The sequence below is a fragment of the Python bivittatus genome, unplaced genomic scaffold (genome assembly GCF_059951505.1).
Source record: "Python bivittatus isolate LINGU-HERP-01145 unplaced genomic scaffold, Pbiv_v1 ctg000850_np1212, whole genome shotgun sequence".
Taxonomy (NCBI): Eukaryota; Metazoa; Chordata; class Lepidosauria; order Squamata; family Pythonidae; genus Python; species Python bivittatus.
Genome location: NW_028277112.1, coordinates 8,310,600 through 8,335,695, shown reverse-complemented (window position 1 = coordinate 8,335,695; position 25,096 = coordinate 8,310,600). Strand labels below are relative to the sequence as shown.

The 25,096-nt window shown below is 38.0% G+C and overlaps 1 protein-coding gene across 6 annotated transcripts in view; it reads right to left on the bottom strand.

The window, feature by feature from the left end:
* The window catches only part of XRCC4 (X-ray repair cross complementing 4), a 147,078-nt gene that overhangs the window by 38,981 nt on the left and 83,001 nt on the right, over positions 1–25,096 (bottom strand). For 4 of the 6 annotated variants that reach the window (XM_088129952.1, XM_088129955.1, XM_088129951.1 and 1 more), the window contains one exon: positions 24,020–24,164. In XM_088129952.1, the coding sequence (XP_087986078.1) occupies positions 24,020–24,164 (145 nt within the window). The other 2 variants (XM_088129954.1, XM_088129956.1) reach the window with 2 other exon arrangements.

The window sequence follows — 25,096 nt, the reverse complement described above, 5'->3', positions numbered from 1 at the left end:
CTATCTACACTAAATGTGCAAAAAGAATAAAATTAAATGTTAGTTTTGACAATTCTAAAAATGCTGGAGAATATAGTAATTCAAAATGCCAGACCAAAAATTTAACTACAATTTTAAAAAGAATCCAACAACCTGAAATTATGAGTGAACTGTCCAGACCAGAAGTGACTCTGCAGTTTATTGAGCCACAAAAGAAATAAATTCTTTTGCCTCATGCATAAAAACTATTCACCTGGAAAAGCAAGATCTCATCCAGACAAAACCCTTGTTTGATTTTCACTGTAAGTGTATGAATTACCAATGGGACAATATTACATTTTTAAAAAGTAATCTGTTAACAAAGAACTATTGTTTCCAAGTCATGATCTTCTTCCTTTATTCAGCTGTTTGAAGAACAATGCCTTGCCTGTATTGAAAAGAAGTTCTTCTTTCGCTTAATTCACCATTTTCATTTTCTTAATAATTCACAGAATCTATCAAAACTACATTTCCAATTCATTTAACAGTGAGGAAAAGATTAGAGATAGCTACATTATTTCTTCCGCTTCATTAGATAATTAAAATGCTGCTAAAAGCAAAGCATTCTAGTTTACCCCAGGGCATAATTAAATCTGATGCTTGTCATTCAGGAAGCCAGTGTCTCCACCTCTGATCGATAGTTCAGTATATACTTCATCCTATTCAGTCTTGAGAATGCTGCAATAATTAACATCCAGCTGATGCACTGAATCAGGAGTCTTCAAAGCAATTCAGTGATTTAATGGATGTTTTGCATCCACAGTTTTTATTCAATCAGCTCAATTCAGTCTCACTGAATCAACTACTATATTCAAACTTGCTGAATCAAATCATGGGTGTTCTCCTTATCTCTAAGATATACTGCATGGCTGATATTTTAGTAAATACAAAGGTAAATTTAAAACTGGCAAAAAAACTACAGCAGCATTTGTGACTTCAACCAAACACCCATATCCAAATAATATTCTTTTCTTTAATAAACTGGTTTACATGAAAGTTGAAATTCTACAAGTACAATAAAGTTTAGTCTCATAAATCTGAATACCAATGAACACTGAAAGTATTCCAAACTCAGATTTTTTATGTATAAAATATTGCACAAGGTTACTCCTGAGACCTTTTTATAGCTCGCTAGAATTTATACATTCTAGATTGTATCTTATTTAGTTACATTTCCATACACTGGCATTGCATGAGGCCTAGGAATTAGGTTTTGAGTTGTTTCTAAGAAATGATATTGAACTATGGCTTGGCTTACATTTATATGTTGGTCTGGCATCCATTAGTGACTGGTGTAGTTGAGAAGGGATTCTATAGTATTCCCAATTAAAATATGTTGCAGCCTAAATACTTATGGCCTATTTATAACACATCACTGTGGTGTTGATTGTCCATTAAGTTGAATGAACAGTGAAAGAACAGGGTGCTAACGGTGTATGCTCCTGGATGAATTTGGGTTTGGAATGTATTACTAAAATCTCATAAACAGATTCTCAAACTATAGTCAGATTTCAACATGGATCTAATATTTTTATTTGAGTTCTCTTAAATCCAACACATCTTGAAAGTGGATATAAGATAACCTATTTCCTCAAAAGAAAATTAGAAAAATTAGAACAAATGTTAGAAAAATTGGAACAAACTTTAGAACAAAATTTCAAAGCTCTGAACTATCTCGGCTGTTGCAACTAAATTTCTTTCATGCGACTTCATTCACAGCTCTGATGGGTTTCTACCTACATTAACAGGGTAATTTCACAGCACATTACCCCTAAAGTTGGTGAACAGCCTTATTGAAACTCACATGAAACTACCTCTGTGAAGAGCAATGACAATAAAGATGACTTTCTCTAGAGAAAAATGTACCACCTGCTCTCAGGGTCTGGCCTAGATAGTTTAAAACACAATAAAAAAGCCACCTTAATTGGAATAACATTTGCATTGTTTCCCAAGAGTTCCATCTATTGTTACACAAGCAGATTTTCTCTTCATTTCTTCCTCTCTCTGCACTTAAACACGCTACAACTATTCCAGAAGGCTTCCTAACTTTTCAAAGATTTGGGGATGCAAAGGGACTTCAGGAAGATGAGGAACATATTCTGCCAATTTTTACAAATGCCATTAATATACTGAAAGGAATAAAGAAAATGTTTTCACGTTATTCAGTCTCTTTTGATATGTAGTGTTTAGAGCTCTGTTGTTTTGCATTACGGCACAATTAGATCGTTTTTGCCACTGAAAATATATCTTCTTTCTTAGGTGTGCAGAAACATTTACTTAATATTTAACTTTACAAAACAACTTTAAATTAGAAAATGTGCAAATTGAAACAGAAGTCCAGCTCATGGTCTCACTGCTGGTTTCAGCTCAAACTACAGTGGTTTGAGCAGTGGCCCAATTCTGGAATTCTCTCCCAAGGGAAGTATAGCTGGATCCCATTCTGTCTTCTTTTAGAGAACAGTTGAAAACACTCCTGTTCACCCAAGCCTTTGTAAGATAACAATGCCTTCTGAATCAGACCATCTTTTAGACTGCCTGATCTGGGTCCATCTGAATTTGGGAGCTAGGGCAGGATATTGCTTCCAAATTAGATTTCAGCTCATAAAATGTTAATAAAGAATATCTTTAGGAAAAAAGTCTGGACATTACCCAGAATGCCCCTAGTTATGCAAAGTAACAAGAACAAGAAACAGTAAGCTTTAACTAACACACATAGATAAAACACCTAAAAACTTAATGCACCTTCTAATTAAAACAATTCTTATATCTTAAAGATAATCTGTATTCCAAAGTAAAGTTCTATGCTTCTTTTCCTTGGACCTTCTTGCAGTAATCCTAACTATGTATCAGTGCTACTGGGGGGAATGCTATACCACACTAATTTTCCCAGCTCAGGTACAGCAGTGTCCTCCTCCATTTCCCCAGAGTTCTGCCTCTAGTTCTTTTTTAAAAGCTTCTTCCTATCCAGGAGAGGGAGTGGTTAAGGCATGACAGGGCCTGTGTGCCAAAGACATCTCATTCCTGTATGACAAAGGACAACTTCCTCTCTTATACGTTGACTCAGATGCTGTCTGGCTGCCAGTAAATGTGGGGTTGGGGTTTGCAGCCTGAACATTCATGACAAACACTCAATTTATACTATTTGATAAACACTAAGTGCTACAAATGGATAACTGCTTGACAAAATTGTAATTTAAAAACTGCCAAGATAGGGAATCCCCGAGAGGAACGGGGCCGGGTGAGACATGTCTGTGCAATCAAAAGATAGATTCTTCATGCCAAAAGTATGTTTACTAGGAAGTTCCAAAGGACCATCTGAAAAAGTACAGAATCCACTTGTTTATCTGTACTATGACTACAATGAAGAAACTAAAGCTATATTGATCATTATTTTCTGATTAATCAAGTATTTTTAGATCTGGTCTTAAGATTACTTCAAATGTGAACTGACACTTCAAAATGACTTTCATATATGTATTACTGGGATGAGGTTATATTTCTGAAAATATCCTATGTAATTAAAAGGTACTCTATGAAAGCATTCAGTAACCCTAGTTTCTAAAAAAATTCAGCATGTGGTAGCATTTCCTTATTTCCCATAGGCTCAATGTAGTATAAAATGTAATTTTACAATGTCTTACGAGTGTTTGGCTATGAGATTATGGTACTCCACAAAATACACACACACACATACTAACATAAAATTAGAATAACAACTCCCTAGACTCAAGTTATAGTATGACTGCACCTATCTTCCTCAGATAAGTTATTTAGAAGCTTAATTTAAAAACGTTGTGAACCACCAAGCATTTACTTGTGAATATGGTTCACAAAGCTCCTTGTTTAAACACCATGGGCATGAGTAATGAGTCATATTAGAATAATATCACAGAAATCAGTGGGGCTTATATTAGCCATGGACCTTTACCTTTACCTTAATAAAGTCACCTTGGTTAATGCCATGCTAATAATGACTTGGATAATAGAAGGACATGTAGAAGATAGATTATTGGAACCATAAGCAAAATCTGCCCAATACACATTGGGTTTCTCTGTGGAAATTTTAATTCTGTATAAGAAACTTTCTTGTAACAGATCACACCATTCATCCATCTACTTTACCTATGTGTAGTCTTACTGGCAGTCTCATGCATCTTTTCCATAACTACTAATCCTGGTAACTCAATATTCCAGGAACTGGATTTGGGACCTAGCATTTTACCACTGAATATATTTCCCCAAAATACTATAGAAAGGGAGCAACCAAAATTCTAACTCAGGATGTGAAAAGGATGTAAGCCCTGAAATCATAGCATAAAAGAAGCCACACTTTTGGGGATCAATTGTCAGACTTTTGAGGTAGTCCAGACAAGAAGCGCAACCCATGAGTACTAACACTACCTTTATTGTAAGGTTACAATAACAGAATCTTCGAAGTCTGAAAGTATTTCTTACCTCCTTTACTTTTACTATCCAGAAAACTAGGGAGGGTCCCTTCTGAAATGCTTCCCACATCTTTTCTGTTTTTGTGGGCTAAGATACTTTATACATGATGGTTGTCTAGTCTGTGGCTCTTCCTCTTGCCTCCCAAGGTCATTCCCACATACCATTACACCAATACATTTGACAGAAAATGAGCCCAATTCATCCAAAAGTAATCCTGGTTAAGGATGAAGCCTTATTCGGAAGTAAGTTGTAACATTGTTGCTCTTATTTCATAGTTTTTCTCAGTAATACTTATAGTACATAGTAATAATAATAATAGTCATTATTAAGTGGTTTCACTGATTCAGTGGTACTTGATTAGTTAACTTTAGCCAGATGTGATATCATTAGGATTTATTTTCTCAGGTTTGAAAGGGAACTTCACTAGAAATCCAGAAGAAATTTATCAATCTTTCTCAACTATACTGTAAGGACAAATAAATTCTAAATTCATGCTTACATCTTCCTGCTTCTCACACAGTGATTACAAAAGTATATGGATAAATCTTATGCAAGCATTTACAACAGGGCTTGAACTTGTCAATTTTGCCATAAAGTTGTCTAATATTTTCCTGAACAACTTTGAATTTGAATTACAAAAATAAGTTTGGCAATACAAAAAGAAAACAAAAACCCAAAGACTAAGCTTTCTAAGACAAATATAGGATGTAGTTTCATAGAATTAGTAACAGTTGTCAAAATAAAATTCAACTGAGGATCAGGTTCCAATAATTATTAAAGTCTTACACCTTTTTAAACTAATTATGTGACTAAATTATACCACAGTATATCTTCACAAAACACACACACTATGCATTTTGTTATTATTGAATCATTTTCAACTTTTGGAACTTTGAATTATCATAGAGGACACACATGCAGAGCCTAGTATTGTTCAGTGACAATACTCAATACCTTGCCTCTAGAACACATTTTATTCTGTAGAAACTGTAGGGTTATCTGATCAAGGCTGCAAACATCTAGATGACTGCTAGACAGCAGCATTTTTCTATATCCCCTTGTTACCATCTAGTGGCTGTCAAGATTTTTTGCAGCCCAGATCTGTTAACCATAAAAAGGCAGCAACACAGTGACTTAATTATTGGAAACAATGTGAAAAAAAATACAGAAATGTCCAATATTCATGCACTTCAACTTGATAAATGTGTACAGGGTTATGTTTCCTTCTTTAATTATATTAAAATGATTTGTTCCAAAAAACTGTCAATATTTCATCTACACTAATTACAAATCTGTTTATAGACACAATTCAAGGTACTGATTAGGACCTTTAAAGGTCTAAATGGGACCAAAGTAACTAGACAAATAATTTAGTCTCACATGAAGTTTTCCATCCCACAAGGCAGGAGTTCTCCAACTCTGCAATACCAAGACCCCTTAAAACAGTAAATTAATTTATATGACTCCACTCTCTGATGAATAAAACTAATTGCTTTATTATGGGTAAGGTTGGGACCCAGTAAGACAAGTTAGCCATGACTAAATTGTCAGTGATGGAACAAAGTGAGCATGACTACATTTGGACTCAATCTAATATCTAAGGATGAAGAGCTTTGTTTAATCCAAATTAGTTTATTATATGTCCTTATTTAGCAACTTGAACTGTTTTCTAAATCATAATTCTACTGTATGTAATTGAAAATACATAGCCTATGGCAATGCAATTTATAGGAAAAAATAAGTACCGTCTATTGCAGTTTCAGTTTCCAAAGACTGATCAAAGGCTTATGCTATGAAAATTATTTAATTCTATTGACATGAAACATAATGAGCATCAAAGAAGAAACACATCATTTTTAATAAACATGACATGAAAGCTTTACCTAAAACTTATGTCTTCTAGCTGACTACTATAATTGGAAGTATGCTATGTTTCATGTCAGATGGAGACCTCCCACTTTTATGGTCGTATGAGAAAAAAATGACTCATTAGCTGTGGGCAAACAGAAATGATAGTAGAGGTCTAGTGCTCTGTCTCATGTTAAAGGGGGAATATAAATTGTCTATTTATCCTGTCTCCTCCCCCATTTCCCCAAATTACAAATGTTTCGCAAATAAAATTGGCATCAACTTGACAATTTATTGCATGAATATCCAATCTCCATGCCACTCCTGTACCTCTTCCTCAAGTGAGGTCAAGCACTCTGCTATTTTACCGCAGCTAATATGATTAAATAGTACCCCACAGATATCTCCCTCATTTCATTTGGGTTAGGATTGCATGTTATTAAGTAAAGATTATAATAATTCAATCTGTCTTTCCAGGTTTGGATAAAGGTATTTTGCTACCTGAGACAAAGAACAAAGTGGTGATCCCTGCCTGCAGAAGCCATCAGAATTTTGTATTCAGTACTGACTCTTACTCCAGAACTGGCTATGGAATACTGTCCTCCATCAACTGAGTCAAAAACCTATTCTGAGAAATCTAGGTCAGGCTGTGTGGCATATCACATTGTCTTTCAACAGAGGGGATCACTCAGAGAGATCAGAGGAGAGCACAACAGCTGTCACTGCTGCACCCAGCATCTGTCACCAGAAGCAACTGCCTTACTCTGTCTGTTAATAGTAAAGCTTCTGCTTCCTCTTTTCTATTAAAAGAGATTTTGTATGACTTTTGCATAGAGTGCTATGACTTAAAAGATACAGAACCTTCCTTAGCAAAACATCTAGTACTCAAGAGCTCATGACCCAAGGAGACTTCCTTTAGCTCATTTTTGAAGACTCAGGAAACAAATGTGAAAGATATTCTTATCTGTTACCTTCAAGTAAGGCAAAGGCCTGTGGTCAAATAAAAAAAACTATCCTTGGCTTACAGCTCACTTATTTTGAAACCTTCCATCCTGGTTTGACTGTAAGAAATAGTACTTAAAATGAAGCAAAACCCAACTAGAGCTTCTAGTTATACTAGAAATAACTGTATGAGAAATAAACAGAGGAAACAAAATCTATGTTTTTATTTGGATTCATTTCACCTTGTACATATAAACCTAAGGCATTTAAAGCTTTTTAGACCAAGATTACTACATCCAGCGTGGTTTAACACAGAATTTGTGAGCACCAAGATGCCGCTTGACAGTACACATTTGCATATATAAAATCCCATGAATTGTCAAAGCTTGAAAAATCTCACATGAGGTCTCAGACAGAATACAAAAGATTAAATAAGGTTTTGGCATACTTACACAATATATTCAGAAAATTGTGTCTACAGGTCCTCAGTTAACAATCACTCGTTCAGCGACCATTTGAAGTTACAACAGTGCTAAATGAGTGGTGGTTATGATTGGTCCTTGAAGTTCTGGCCATCCCAGCACCCCCACAGTCATGTGATCATGATCTGGATGCTTGGCAACTGGCTCACACAGTGATTGCAGGGTTCCACAGTTACACGTTCGTGATTTGCGAACTTCTCTGCTGGCTTCCCTATTGGAAAGCTGGCAGGGAAGGTTACAAGTTGCTCGGATAAGTCTCCCCCACCTGGCAGCAGCCAACCCAAGCCCCATCGTGCTCTTGCCGTGCCTCCCAACCACTTGCGCACATTCACACACCCTCTTCCACCAGGCAGCAGCCATCTCAAGCCTCACTGCACTTGTACCATGCCTTCCCTGCCACTCGTGCACACTCACACACCATCCTCCACCCTCTCCCACCCAGAAGCAGTCAACCCAAACCCTGCCACACTCACACTGCACCTCCCCTGCCACCCATGCACCCCTACATTCCCTCTCTCACCCGGCAGCAACCACTTACCTGCCTGCTAGCCTGCTTGCGAGCTGCTCGGGACTTGCAACTTCCTGCCAGCTTCCCCACTGATTTTGGTTATTGGGAGCCGGCAAGAAGTTGCAAGGAGATGCTTATTTAATGACCCATGATCCTTGCTTAATGACAGCAACAGGGACTGCAGGGATCATCATCGCTAAGTGATGCAGCCATGTGATGTCGCACTTTATGACTGCATCACTTAGCGACAAAAATTCTGGTCCCAGTTGCCATCATAACTTGAGGACTACCTATATAGCCTTAAAGGGTTATTTGATCTCTGCTCTACAGTAAGATTAAAGCTTGATGTCTCCTTTTGTTTTCTCTGTTGCTGTCTTCAGCGTGACAGTTAAAAAGTTAGGCATGAAAACAAAGGCTCTTGAACAACCTCACTCTAATTTAGTCATATGCACAACTGTAAACAACTTCTTGTTAGCACTAATGTTCAAAGGACTCCGAACATGTCAATGCAAGTAGCTGACATCTTAGACTTTTATCAGAAATATGTTTTGATATCATTCAGACAATACAAACAAGTGCAGAACTCAACATGTGAGTAGTAGTGAGCAAACTTCTTCTGTAAGTTGCACCGTTTCATCAGTGAAGAGTCCATCATCCAGATGTACCATACAGCTGTTGGCAAAGACAAAGCTTTTGGTTTCTGCCTCAGCTTGAATCCTAATAGTGCATGGTTTAAGGATGTTGCAAAAGCTCTTATCTGAACAGTTCCTCCCACAAAGACAGAGAACAAAGGACTCACAGCAGAACTTATGGAGCACTAGAGGGTTTATTTCTGCCAGCTTGTATTGACTGAAGAGACCCACTGAATATAGTATTACAAATCCAAATAATTACAGTATATGTAGCAGTACGATAAATAACAAAAAATGGAATTCTCACCTCCGTTTCTTTACCTTTGAAATTACTATGTATAAAATTCAAATTTGAAGAATATATGAGTATCACAGAATTTCAGTTTTATCAATCTTATACAGAAATGTAAACTACCAAAGCACAGAATTTTGATTTCCTGTATACCTGAGTCTGTTTTTGCTTTGTTTCTGCTTAGACCCAATTCTTATTTTAGTTTATAAAAAACCAAGAAAAATCGGGAATCAAAGGAATAGATGAAATAGATACATGAAGCACGTAAAAAGGATTTAAGTCCTTATGATAATAAAAACGGAATGAAATAACATTATGAGGAAATAAGATGTTAATAATAACATATTAATAAAATATAATTACTTAGGTATTAAGAGCTATGTTAAAAACCTCCAAAATAAAGTCTATAAATGATAACCTGCTGAGGAATCAGAGGGGACAGTGAACTTCCATAAAATTTAAAAACAATACAAATTAAAAAGGGGGGGCAGGGAAACTGAAGTATAATTAGTTAAAATTTGAAAGGAATTGTTCTCCATTTTAAGAGCAGACTATCAGTAATTGTGGTGTAATTAAGAGATGAAAATATATCAATAAAGATAGACTCTCAATGTACCCAGTATCCTTAATTATCTGGGGAGGCCATATTGTATATGAACCTACAGTAATGAAAACAGCTATTTCAAGTTACATTTTATTTGAAAGGAAAAAGGAAACAACAATAATAGGTTTTAAAAATATATTGTAGTTCTTTAAAAATCATGTATTTTTCAATTCTTAATCTCAATTCATCAGTATGTAAGTATCAGTTGGAATAAAACAAATTTAATGCCGCTGGGTCATAGTAATAATCAAGAAAAATGTAACAAGTCAGCTTAGATTATGTACTAACTCTGTTGCTTATCTTGGTCCAAGAATATCCAGGAAGTTTTTCCAATTTACACATCTGAACTTATCTCCTGTTTTGATATAAATGAAAGATCAAGATAGATGGTCCAGAATTTCTTTAAGTATTTGAGCTAAAATACATGTGATTAAGATTAATTTTTGCTTCAAGACTGATTTAGTTTCAGAGGCCTTCCTATATTTTTTCCATCACTTTCTTTAAATACATTTACAAGACACTGAATATGTTCTTAGCCAAGGACATCCTGCAGGATTTTCAATGCACAAATTACAACTACCTGTTGAGAAGATACAGCTTTCTGTACCTTCAGATTTATCACTGAAATAAGAAACTTTAAAATCCAGGTCTTCTTTGACTCAGCTGGAGAGTTTGATCCTCGGGAAATCCTGGCAAGCACTGGGAGGCTTGTTTATGCAGGGATCAGTTTCAATTCTTGCAGTCAGTGCTGCAAGACATAAACTGATATTATTCGATACCAGATGTAATTCTGAATAGCTTACCCATTAACACCTTATATTATGAGGTAATGCAAGTTCAGAATTAGCATCTAAACATGGGGGGAGGGAGGAAGTAAACTGGAACTGTTACAATATTATTACTTTGGATCAATTCCATTCCAAGGGAGCTGTTATTAAGACTTTTGCAAAATTAAAGAATGAGATTTAACTCAGGATGCTTTTGGCAGTTTATTCAACCAAAGTATTTGTTAATCAGGCTATTTGGTCCAAATGCTACTTCCAAAATGGTTAGTGGTCATGTAAAGATTAAGTCAACAAGCCTTTTTTACAGGAATTCAAACTATGTTAGTTATTTATGTGATCTTTGGAATAATGAGCGTGAATATCTCATTCTAGTAAAGCAGTAGAGGGTTTTTTTAAAAAAAACAATGCTAAATTAGTATCCTATGATTTTTAAATGGGTTAATAGTTTTGCTTCATGTATATTAGACACCTCAGAGAATGTTTAATCAGGATGGTTACCATCACTTTACTGCTGGAATTGCAACTCGAGAGCTGAATCCATTGTACATGGTTTCATCCTGTCCTATAATTGCCACATTTTGGGTTAACAGCAACAGGATTGTTAATATAAGTCTGGGCCGACTGCCGCACACTGAAGATGCATGCATTCTACTCGAGTACAGCCCCAGCATTTTGAAATTATCAAGAAATCAAGTATTGTAGATTTTTTAAAACACAGAAGATGACTAAAAGAACTACCACACAACACTGGGAGGAGTAATCTATACCTATTTGCAGCAATAGACTGTTTTTGTGTGTTATCTGCTTTAACTTTTTTATTAAAGGTCAACTTTCAAGCAATATAGTAAAATTTGGGGGGTTCTTCCATTTAATTTGCGAGGGCTCTTCCTTACTTTTCAATTATTATGATCATTAACTTTGAATGTATATTATTCTAAAACTGTTATATAGATCTATACCATCTATTAATTTTAACATAATATAATAAAGCATGTATTTTTCTGATGTAAATTTCTAAATTTATATTACAGAGGCAATCACTTTAAAAGAAAATATTCATAGGATTTTTATTTTCCTGATACAAACAGTCCCATAAAAGCAACCTGGATTTACGGCAGCAGAAATAAATACAGTATTGAATTCAACAATTCTAAAGATCTTTGCTCAGGATTATTTGTGCTAGAGGATTAAGGAAAATCATGCGTATTCTGCTCTGTCTTTGCAAACTGCACCTATGACTTTCCATTATTACAGATTGCTAAGAGTAGAAATCTAGCAGAGAAGGGAGGACTGTGTATGCTGCCTCACATTCTTGGAGGAAAGGTGAAATATAAATACATTGTTTATATACTAACCATGCATACATATAACTTAACTGCTGCAACATTAGCAGGGTAAGGGATCTAGTTTGTTCCAGGAAAGGCAGAACCAGAAGTGTGCAAGCTGCAAGAAAAGAGAGACAAGATCCAAGTTGCTGCAAGCAATTTCTCCACTGCTGAAAACTAAAGGGGCTTGCTCCCATGGGCTGAGCTATGTGACAGCACCTGATCCCAAGTCAGAGATTACTCTGAGTAATAAAGAGCCATAATTTTACCTAGGCATGAAATATCACTTCTTTATTATTAAAATAAAATGTTCAAAATTACCTCACTCTTGGGGGGGGGCTACCAATTATGACACAGATAATAATCATCATTTGTTTGTTAATTTATGTCATCTACTCATCAATAGCTAAATTCAAGTTTAGTTTCAGTCATACACAGGTACCAAATGGGGGCACAAAACCCAGATGAATGTTACATGACATGTTATTTTATAATGGAATAACATTCTGAGATTATGTGGCACAGGATGAAGAAGAGAGTTTCAATTTCATATAAATGTTTGAGCTAGTTTTAATTATTTATTTTTCCATTGCTAAGGATTTTGTATGAAACAGGCTTAAAACAGAAACTAGAAGACAAGGTCTTTGCAAGTTATGACCATTCATTCAACGACCATCTGAAGTTACAACAATGTTGAACAAAGGGACTTACAACCGGTCCTCGAAGTTCCAGCCCTTGCAGCACTCCCACAGTCACATGAACAAAATTTGGGTGCCTGGCAACCAGCTCACACTTACAACCAGTTGTAGTGTCCCACAGTCAGGTGATCACCATTTGCACCCTTCCCTGCTGACTTCCAAGCAAAGTCAAAGTCCAAGCAAAGTCCCTGCTGGCTTCCAAGCAAAGTCAATGGGAAGCCAGCAAGGAAGGTCTCAAGTTGCTGGGGTTAAGTCTCCCCCACAACCGGCCATTCTTTGTTTGCACGCACATTGGCCCCCTTTGCTTGCACACACCCTGCACCCTCTTTCCCTGGCCTCCCTGCACTTGCACATATGCACGTACCCCGCACCCTCTTTCCACGGCATCCCTGCAATCACACACACCCTGCGCCCTCTTTCCTTGGCCTCTGTGTGCTTGCACACATGCATGCACATGCCCCTAGCCCTCTTTCCATGGCCTCCCTCCAACTGCACACATTCATGCATGTAACCCACACCCTTTTTCCACAGCCTCCTTGCAATTGCACACACCCTGCGCCCTCTTTCCCCGGCCTCTCTTTGATCGCATGCACCCCACGCCCTCATTCCCCAGCCCTTCTGAGCTTGCGCCACACCAAGCACCCCTCCCTCAACTCAGTGTGGCCTGTGCCAAGCCTCCCAGGGCCTCCCCTACCCCCTGCAGCACCCCCATGCTCCTTACTTGGGATTTCCCTCTGCTTCCCACTTAAGCACCTGCATGTCTTGGGTTACAACTGGGACTGCCTGGATTGCCATCGCTAAGCAATGTGGTCACGTAATGTCACGTTTTATGACTGCATTGCTTAGCCATGGCAATCCTGGTCCCAATTGCAGTCGTACCTTGAGGACTATCTGTACTGTTCTTCCCAAAAATGATTTATCTGTATGAAACTCTTACAAAGAATACTATACAAGCCCTAAACACCCCACTAAATTAGAATAAGTAAACCTTTCTAAAATGCAGTGCCATGCACGTTTGAAAGAAAAGAATTGTGTTTTTTTTTTTTAAGTGACTGCAGTATAAACTTCATACTCTCAATAGGCTGTTAAAAAGGTTGATGCCTTTTTAAATAGCATCCAATTTCACAGAGTTAAACCTTTTCAGTAAAATATTGCTTCATGTGAGACAATAATACCAACATCTGCAGGGTCCTCTGAGAAAGCTGAAATTCAAGATAAGCCAAGGCTTTTGCAATTTGAATCACTGGTAGTAGCAAACCACATTTTAAACAAAGCTTGAATTCAGTGTTTAAAAAGGCGAGCCACAAGCAATAAATTAGGCAAAAGAAGAGATATAATCCTTCAGGAATTCATGATGTACCGCAGACTTGCTATGCTTTTAAGAAGGCAGAGGGTTATCGAGAGAAAAGCTGTTTATGTCCTCTACAATATTTTGAAGAAAATCCTGTGCAACTTAAGAAAGACATTTCCCAAGGAGATAATATAGATCACTAAACGAGGTGTACAGGCAGCCATGCACTTAAAATTCCCATGAGTGTGTCTTTGCACAGGTCAGTCTCACACCCACCAGAAGGAAAACCCATAATGTTAGTCTTCAGTTTTCTTTGATCCTTGTTTGCAACCCACTTCAATTCTGAGTATAACTGACGAAGTGGCAGCAGAAGAGAAAAGGTTCTCAGCATCAAACCGCAAAGCCCGGGCTTTCAGATACCGCCTGGCAGGGATGACAAAAGTCTAGTAGTTGCAACTATCCACCTAGCATTCTTCAGCAAATACTGTTTTTATGTGAGGGGTTTAACACAACTAGGATATGAATTGATTTAAAAAGGAGGATTCACCTAGCATTCTTCAGCAAAGACTGTTTTTATGTGAGGGGTTTAACACAACTAGGATATGAATTGATTTAAAAAGGAGCAAACCTTAGTTAAATATCCTGTATCATGGTTCAAATATCTTGTATCAAAACTTGTAATAAGACTTCTATAATAAATTTACCTGTCCTCAGAAGTTACACAATGGTGTTAGTCCTTACTGTTCTCATTTACAGATGGTGGTGGAATCAGCACAGAGAGCATCTTGCCCAGGGCCACCCAGTAAGACCAGGCCTGAGCTGGGATATGAAATGAGATTTCCAAGATCCAAGCCTAATAAGCTATTCACTGGACCACACTGGTTTCAGATCCAGATGCAAGATGAGTCATGACCCTGAAAATAAGCTGAAGATTTTTGCCATAGCTAGGATAAATGAATCATTCATATTTACTGCAAATACTAAAAAAAGCTTTGTTTTTTTATTCAGCATGCAAAGTTCAATCCTGCTTCACTTCAAGGCTCCTGTTTTATTAAGGAAAGGGGCATGTAGTAAGAAGCACCGATGTTACTGTTTCCCAAGCAAGTCACTTTCTAGAACTTCTGTTCGTCTATAGCCTTCTGAGTAAATATAAACACATTAGTAGTAATTCTATGCCAAACATGCAGGCGGATAATGTTCCCATCCTATTGTTAATACTCTTATGGTTGTGACTAAGAATCATCACTGCCCTTTGTAAGAGACAGTACCAACATTTAAAAGTTATCACAGCCTTGTGCATATTAAAATATATTGTAGATATTTCCTTAGAAATGTATTGCTGTAACTTCAGAGCTTATTATTCACAAAATTGTAAAATACATTGATCGTAATTTACCACGTACTCTAAAGATTCCATTTTCAAATTTATGTCAGTTGCCTTCCAAAATCCTGATGTACAGAGTGATTTTGTTCCCCAGAGAAACTTTCCCCAGAAAAGCTTTCACAAGAAAGCAAAAGAACTATATTCCAACCAGAACCCCAGGGTAGTAATCTTAGCATTCCACTGGGTTGCATAAAGCTCAGAATTTTAGCCCAAGAACTTACTTTCCTGTTTACTTTCCTGTTATACTGAAATCTCTTTACATAGAGCACCCTACTTCATTTGAACTACAAATAAGTATTTTTCCTGATATAGTGCAAGTTACCACCATTTTGTATTTTTTGTTTGTTTGTTTCATAAAAGAGGTAAGAAATAGAGCCAGAACTTGCAGTGATGCTTCATCTAATATGTTTATGAAGATTCTCAGTCATCCAGGTGGAACTGTCTGGAGGCTGAGTCATGGCAACTGGACTTCTTTTCTTTTTGGTTAGAGACGTTTCACTACTTGTCCAAGCAGCTTCTTCAGTCTAAAAAAGTTGGTTAGGGGGACCCCATAAAAGTCTTCCAGGGTAGCTGTGTTTCTTACTAGCATGATAGGCTCATTGAAGAGATAATAGGAGATGTGATTAGTAGAGTCACTGAGATTTAGATGTCTTACTCCCAACCCCTCACTCATCCCCAGGGAGATGTTAAGTGTTGCCTTCCTGGTGAACTTTTGAACTGTTCTTAATCTTCCTGGGGACTGTTGAAAGGGCAGCCTGGAAAATGGGAGGCGAGTTGTGTCTGAGGCCTCCACCTCTACTGAGGGAAGGATTTTCCACTTTGGCATAAATGGATTCCTTCACTCCTCTCTCAAGCCACCTATCTTCTCTGTCCAAAATGTGAACATTATTGTCCTCAAATGAGTGTCCTTTTTCTTTTAGATGAAGGTGAACTGCTGATTCTGGTCCTGTGTTGTTCCTCCTCCTGTGCTGGGCCATCCTCTCATGTAAGGGCTGTTTGGTTTCCCCAATGCAGAGCTCTGAGCATTCCTCACTGCACTGGATTGCATATGCTACATTGCTCTTCTTATGTTTTGGCGTTCGATCTTTAGGGTGTAAAAGCCTCTGTCTCAGTGTGTTAGTGGGTTTGAGAAACACAGGTATGTGGTGTTTTCCAAAAATCCGTTTTATCTTCTCTGACACCCCAGCCATGTAAGGAATGACAAGATTCTTCCTTTGACTCTGGTTCTCAGCTCTGTCTGCCATTTTTTTGTTGGATCTAGAAGTAGATTTAATAAAAGCCCAATCTAGATACCCATAGGCCTTAAGGGCTGTCCTCATGTGTCTGTTTTCTTTCGTTTTGGCATCTATGGTGGTGGGGACGGTTCCTGCCCTGTGGTGTAATGTCCTGATGACTCCTAGTTTGTGCTGCAGTGGATGGTGCACCATCCATCCACTGCAACACAGACTAGGAGTCATTAGGACATTACACCACAGGGTAATGTCCTGATGTGCAATGTCCTGATGACTCCTAGTTTGCGCTGCAGTGGATGTCCTGCAGTGGATGTCCACAGTGCAGATGTCCTAGTTTGTGCTGCAGTGGATGTCCTGCAGTGGATGTCCACAGTGTAATTGTCCTGATGACTCAACCTCCACATGCTTCATCTAAGTGAATAATTTGGAAAATAAAAATGCAACATGAATAATTTCAATTATAAATTGGTAGAAAACAACAGGAAGTCCCTGCCCTCCCCCATGAAAATACAGATGGTTGCAAAAATATCTGAATGCCATTTATTTGTAAATACCCATGTTAATTACTAACACAGCAACAAAGCTCTAACATTACTTTTTGTCTTAACTTTAAAGAGGTATTTTAAATATCATTTTAAATAAATAGCTTTGGGCAGCTTAAAATGGCTTTAATGGCAGCTTACAAAAATATAATCTATAAATGGAGCATTAAAAGTGTAACAGATATACAACACATACTAAAAAAGTAATGTTAACATTTGATCCTCTTTGCTGAAAAAAGTGTTTTGTCGTTAGCTAAATGTATTTGTATCTATGATATTTAAAAAAGAGATGCGAATGAGAAGGAATTACCTAAAACATATTAGTCACATAAGTTGGATTTATCAATATGCTCGTTTATTAAAGATATAGACTACTGTAATATCTTGAAAAGCTAGAAACTGTGCCACATAAAAAGCAAAACTACGTGTATTCTTTTTCCACTGGAATGAATAGTGAAATATAGTTAAATTTCAAAACAAGAGGGAAAACAATTATATTAGATTCCAAAGTTTTATAGGTAAAATCACACAACCTCTAGAAAATAATAGTACAAGTTCACATAATGCCTAGTGGCAAGTGAAATATTAACAATAAATTAGTCACAATTAAAAATGTATAATATAGACAACAAAATCTGGATTAGACTATTTTATGACAAAAAGAGGTATAATTAGAAAAATTAACCTTTATCAACAACAAAGTTAAAATAACATACTGAATTTTAATTGAAGTATTAAAAATTCATAAGCGTTGCCAATAAAATATTAAGGAAAATTAAAAATCATTACATATCTAATGTATTATTGCATAAAATATCAAGGAAAGCTCAAAAACATCTGGTTTCTTTGAGATTTGATGATACTTATCCAACAAAAGTCCTAGAACTTTTTTTTTTACCATGTGCAATATTTTCAGTTACACTGACCATCAGGAAGTACCATGTGACCAGATTTGTCCTATTGGGATTCATCAGACATGGTTAGCCAGATGTTATTTGATGGAGTTCAAACTCTCTACAAGGAATTGAACTCACCGACCTTCACAGTTTAAATGACTATCTATAGTGCATTAGCTTTAGGCACTATCTAGGTGCTAGTGTTCAGCAGTTACAGGACTAGTTACACAATATAGTGGTATACATACAATGGTATATACACAGTCACCTTCCCTTAATCTGTCTGAGCAGAGAAATACTGATGTTACCTTACGTTATGCCCCCAATGTATGGCATTTTATATGACTTTCACCCTCCCTCATCAGTTGTGGATAAGCTAGACTCCCATATAAGGGGCATCACATAATGTAACATCTATATCTCTCCTCTAAAAGTTTAAGGGAGGGTGGACAGTATATATCATTCCAGTAGCTCATGTGTAATACTTGGATTTTTATAAGAATAGTCAGTAGGAAAATCATAATTAAAAAAAAATAGATTCATTTATGAAACAAAACATTTAAGATCAGAACACTGACCCAACACCATTCAAAGAAACACACTTCAGTAACTACAGCTTCAGCAGATGCAAAATTTGATCCAGTTTCTGAAACAATAAACATAATGTCAGTAGTAAAAGTGTATACTAAATTCACTGGGGGCTTATCTATTTGTTTAATCAGTGATGCCATCAGGTTGTGCTGGAAGTGACATCATCAGGTTGTGCCGGATATGACGTGCATAACCCTAACCCTCCCTCGGATATGACCTGCATAACCCTCCTCCCCATGTGATCCAACGCTCACAAGGTCATAACCCTAACCAGACATGACGTGTTGAACCTAACCCCATCATCAAGAAAGGTGTGATGGTCAACCCTGGGGTGTCTGATTAGCTAACCCCAAACCTAATTCTATAGGCGTTCAAATCAAATCAAAATAAGGTACATAATTAACAGAACCCTAGGCTGCGCTGTATTTGGGAAGCAAACCCTATTTCGGCCTCGTGAAATAAATAATAGCCTAATGATGCTTTTAATTTTATGGAGTTTTAAAATCAGCACCTTGAATGCAGGAAAAGGAGATCCTAAAGAGGCTTTATTTCTATGCAGTTTTAAAATCACCCCCTCGAATGCTGGAAAAAGAGCTTTTTAAACCATAGCAGCCCCAGAGTGATTAACTAACCCTAACCTCCAACCCGTATCCTAAGGGAAGTGAAAATCACAGACAGCTTTACCATTTTTAAAAGCTAAAGACACATAGCTTGCAAATTTTAACCTGAAATAAACATGCATGTGTGCACACACGCACACATACGTTTGCAAATTTAACCGATGACACAAGTACACACATACATGTAAAAATTTTGAAGCATGACCTTAATAAAATTTTATTTCCATCCTCCCCTGCCCCCCCCAGCAAAGCCAGGAAAATTTAACGGAGGAGCCAAATACTCACACAAGCAGCAGCCAACCAAGCAGCAAGTATTCAACAGTGATACTCCTTATTGATATGTCTAGACATGTCAGAACCATGATTCTGGGCATGCGCAGGCGTGCTTGCGATGGATAGGAGGGGATGTATGCATGTCCAGACATGTTCTAAGCACATGACTCAATGACATGCCATTATCCATCTGCGCAGGCGTGTTTGGAACGGATGGGAGGGGACGTATGCACGTCCAGGCTTGTTAGAGCCTGTGATTTTGTGTCCGTGCTGAGTTGTTCACGTGTCAGCTACAGTGGGGCAAAAAAGTATTTAGTCAGCCACCAATTGTGCAAGTTCTCCCACTTAAAAAGATGAGAGAGGCCTGTAATTTTCATCATAGGTATACCTCAACTATGAGAGACAAAACGGGAAAAAAAATCCAGAAAATCACATTGTCTGATTTTTAAAGAATTTATTTGCAAATCATGGTGGAAAATAAGTATTTGGTCAATATCAAAAGTTCATCTCGATACTTTGTTATATATCCTTTGTTGGCAATGACAGAGGTCAAACGTTTTCTTTAAGTCTTCACAAGGTTTTCACACACTGTTGCTGGTATTTTGGCCCATTCCTCCATGCAGATCTCCTCTAGAGCAGTGATGTTCTGGGGCTGTCGCTGGGCAACACGGACTTTCAACTCCCTCCAAAGGTTTTCCATGGGGTTGAGATCTGGAGACTGGCTAGGCCACTCCAGGACCTTGAAATGCTTCTTACGAAGCCACTCCTTCGTTGCCCGGGCGGTGTGTTTGGGATCATTGTCATGCTGAAAGACCAGCCACGTTTCATCTTCAATGCCCTTGCTGATGGAAGGAGGTGTTCACTCAAAATCTCACGACACATGGCCCCATTCATTCTTTCCTTTACACGGATCAGTCGTCCTGGTCCCTTTGCAGAAAAACAGCCCCAAAGCATGATGTTTCCACCCCCATGCTTCACAGTAGGTATGGTGTTCTTTGGATGCAACTCAGCATTCTCTCTCCTCCAAACACGACGAGTTGAGTTTAGACTTTGGTTTCATCTGACCATATGACATTCTCCCAATCCTCTTCTGGATCATCCAAATGCTCTCTAGCAAACTTCAGACGGGCCCAGACATGTACTGGCTTAAGCAGGGGGACACGTCTGGCACTGCAGGATTTGAGTCCCTGGCGGCGTAGTGTGTTACTGATGGTAGCCTTTGTTACTTTGGTCCCAGCTCTCTGCAGGTCATTCACTAGGTCCCCCCGTGTGGTTCTGGGATTTTTGCTCACCGTTCTTGTGATCATTTTGACCCCACGGGGTGAGATCTTGCATGGAGCCCCAGATCGAGGGAGATTATCAGTGGTCTTGTATGTCTTCCATTTTCTAATTATTGCTCCCACAATTGATTTCTTCACACCAAGCTGCTTGCCTATTGCAGATTCAGTCTTCCCAGCCTGGTGCAGGTCTACAATTTTGTTTCTGGTGTCCTTCAACAGCTCTTTGGTCTTGGCCATAGTGGAGTTTGGAGTGTGACTGTTTGAGGTTGTGGACAGGTGTCTTTTATACTGATAACAAGATCAAACAGGTACCATTACTGCAGGTAACGAGTGGAGGACAGAGGAGCCTCTTAAAGAAGTAGTTACAGGTCTGTGAGAGCCAGACATCTTGCTTGTTTGTAGGTGACCAAATACTTATTTTCCACCATGATTTGCAAATAAATTCTTTAAAAATCAGACAATGTGATTTTCTGGATTTTTTTTCTCATTTTGTCTCTCATAGTTGAGGTATACCTATGATGAAAATTACAAGCCTCTCTCATCTTTTTAAGTGGGAGAACTTGCACAATTGGTGGCTGACTAAATACTTTTTTGCCCCACTGTACAAGCCGCTGTGAAGTTCAGCGGTTTAAGCTCCGGCTTGCATTTGAAAATAGTATGGCAGACCCTGATGGTGATTTGTTTGATGTAAAACTGATCCCCGAACCTTCAATAACACAGTTTATTCAAACAACAAACTGGATAAATTAATGTCTGTTACATGGACACCCATTTCCAACAAACTGGATAAATTATATTTCACAAGAGACACTCTGGGTGTTCATACAATGTATCTAGAAGAGCCCTAATCCACTTTCAGTAATGTCAAAGGGTGAGGCTGAGTTACCTGTATTTCTGAAGAGGATCATATGTCAGAATGTAACAGAAATTAATTACAAGAAACTATTAACAACCAGCCAGTGAATTTTATCATAAAATATATTTACAGGCCATGTGAAATCTGCTTTATTTCTGTTTGAATAATATCACACATGTTCTGATTAAATTGTATCTCTGTGTTTACCATCTGATATGGTTAAACAAGGGTTAGCAAAAAGAAATAAAGCACAGAGTTCACACAGTGTGTCTCTTGTGAAATATAATTTATCCAGTTTGTTGGAAATGGTTGTGATGATCCACAGGACTGCGGGCTTGGAAAGTCTACTGCATAAACTTTGAATAAACTGTGTTTCACTGGCTCTGTCGCCTCGGTCTTCCTCTTCTTGTAGACATCCCATTAAACAATGATGTAAGATCCTGATAACAGAACCTTTCAGAATCTGGGTCAGTCCTGCATCTTGAGGCAGTTTCATTTCTAAATAGGAAATAAGATAGAATTAAGCTACCAGTTCAACTAATAAAATACTATTTTTCTTAATGTTTATTTTTACTTGCCACTGGTTGATTTACAGAACCTGCAATAACAAGGATGTATAAGTTCATCCTGAGCATTCTCATCAAAGAAGCAACATGGATCAGGTTTTTTTCTGATTCTACGTCCACGTTTTGGAGGTTCAGGGGTCAATTTTACATCACCATCAGGGTCTGCCATACTATTTTCAAATGCAAGCCGGAGCTTAAACCGCTGAACTTCACAGCGGCCTGTAGCTGACACGTGAACAACTCAACGCGTGCACAAAAACACAGGCTCTATCAAGCCTGGACGTGCATACGTCCCCTCCCATCCGTTCCAAACATGCCTGCGCAGATGGATAATGGCATGTCATTGAGTCATGTGCTTAGAACATGTCTGGACATGCATACATCCCCTCCTATCCATCGCAAGCACGCCTGCGCATGCCCAGAATCATGGCTCGGACATGTCTAGACATATCAATAAGGAGTATCACTGCTGAATACTTGCTGCTTGGTTGGCTGCTGCTTGTGTGAGTATTTGGCTCCTCTGTTAAATTTTCCTGGCTTTGCTGGGGGGGCAGGGGAGGATGGAAATAAAATTTTATTAAGGTCATGCTTCAAAATATTTATGTGTACGTGTGTACTTGTGTCATCGGTTAAATTTGCAAACGTGTGTGTGTGTGTGTGCACACACATGCATGTTTATTTCAGGTTAAAATTTGCAAGCTATGTGTCTTTAGCTTTTAAAAATGGTAAAGCTGTCCATGATTTTCACTTCCCTTAGGATACGGGTTGGGGGTTAGGGTTAGTTAATCACTCTGGGGCTGCTATGGTTTAAAAAGCTCTTTTTCCAGCATTCGAGGGGGTGATTTTAAAATTGCATAGAAATAAAGCCTCTTTAGGATCTCCTTTTCCTGCATTCAAGGTGCTGATTTTAAAACTCCATAAAATTAAAAGCATCAGTAGGCTATTATTTATTTCACGAGGCCGAAATAGGGTTTGCTTCCCAAATACAGCGCAGCCTAGGGTTCTGTTAATTATGCACCTGATGTGATGGACTGGAATGGTGGGAGGGGAGTAAAGAATGTGCTCTCATCTCCAGAGGAGCGAGGAAGAGATAAGCGGAGGAGACTGGCACCTCCCTGAGAAATTCCATCGGTGTGAACTGGCTGAGCCTGGGAACTGGTTTCATTCTGGGAAGATTCTTGTTAAGGGGTTGTAGCTAATAAATCTTGCTGGATTGATTCTGCATGGTCTCCTGGAGTTCCTTGGGCTAGGCCCGACACCTTATTTTGATTTGATTTGAACGCCCATAGAATTAGGTTTGGGGTTAGCTAATCAGACACCCCAGGGTTGACCGTCACACCTTTCTTGATGATGGGGTTAGGTTCAACACGTCATGTCCGGTTAGGGTTATGACCTTGTGAGTGCTGCATCACATGGGAAGGAGGGTTATGCAGGTCATATCCGAGGGAGGGTTAGGGTTATGCACGTCATATCCGGCACAACCTGATGATGTCACTTCCGGTGCAACCTGATGACATCACTGATTAAACAAACAGATAAGTCCCCATTGAATTTATTATACACTATTACTACTACTATCATTTTAAGAAATAACCTTTCTTTCTGGTTTAAGGATTTACAAATGACCTAAAGATTACAAAGATTTGTTTTTTCTTTAGCCAAATGGCATAAGATAACTGAGTTTAAGCAGGTTATTAGGATTTAATTTGTTATCTACAAAAGTTTATATACATTTTATTTTTATAATGTAGCTTCGGCAAGTCAAAATAAAAAGAAATAAATAAGCTTATATGGTTTTGTACCTCACTTGTAATGCTAATTTTAAAAAGTGAAGCTTGTATTTAGGTATAATGCATAGATTTTTGCACTATAAATCTACCCCTCATATATATATATTAAAAATCTTACTTTTCTTTTGAAGTACTTTGGGCTTCTTCTAATGTCACCTTCGGTTTGTTATTTCCAATTTTTGAGTTCCGTTGTCTTCTCTTTCTGCTTGGAATTGTATCAGTAATATCTGGACTATCAAGTAATGAATCGTTTCTGGGTTTGACTGTCATAACAGAAAAGACAATAAGGCAGGGGATTAGATTATCAATTCTGGGAACATTATGAGAATGCTGCTTATCTGTGGTTCTCTGAGTGGTAATTATACTACTAATAATTCAAGATAATTATTTCAGGCAATATGCAATGAATAGCAAACATTATAATTGTTGAGAAGTTCCTTCACATTTATCCCTCGAGGAAGAATTTAGGTCATATTCCTCTCCTCCTATCACATTTGCTACTGCTCAGATGTTAACTCTTTTTCCACCTTATAGGCAAACACTAAAATGATGCCACAGTCCTCAAAATAATAATAATAATGTAAACAAACAAACAAATAAATAAAACTTGTATACGGCCCAACTCGTAACAACTCTAGGCAGCTCACAACAATCAATCAAACAAACAGAAAAATAAAGTAAAATCAATAAAAGATAAAAGATAGCAAGTACAACAGAGCAGATGGAATGAAGCAAGCGGTCCCACTCTTCGTTTCCAAAGGCTTGGGTGAAGAGCCAGATCTTCACTGCTGTTCTAAACAACAGCAGAATGGGGGCCATCCAGATTTCAGGGGAAAACTCATTCCAGACAGCAGATGCGCTACAGAGAAGGTGCACTTCCAGAGTCCCAATATGCAACATTGTTTAATCGAAGGAACCCAGGGCATACCAACCCTGCAAGATTGAAATGGTCAGGTAGATGCTATGGGAGACAGCCCGTCTCTCAAGTAACCAGGCCCTATGCCACATAGGGCTTTATAGGTAACAACCAGAACCTTACATTGGGTTCAGAAGCAAACTGGCAACCAGTGCAGCTTGCAAACCAGAGGAGTTACATGGGCATACCACTGCAGTCTGGACCAGTTGAAACTTCTGGATAGTCTTTAGGGCAGCCCTATGCATAGTGTGTTGCAGTAATATGTGAAATGCACATTAG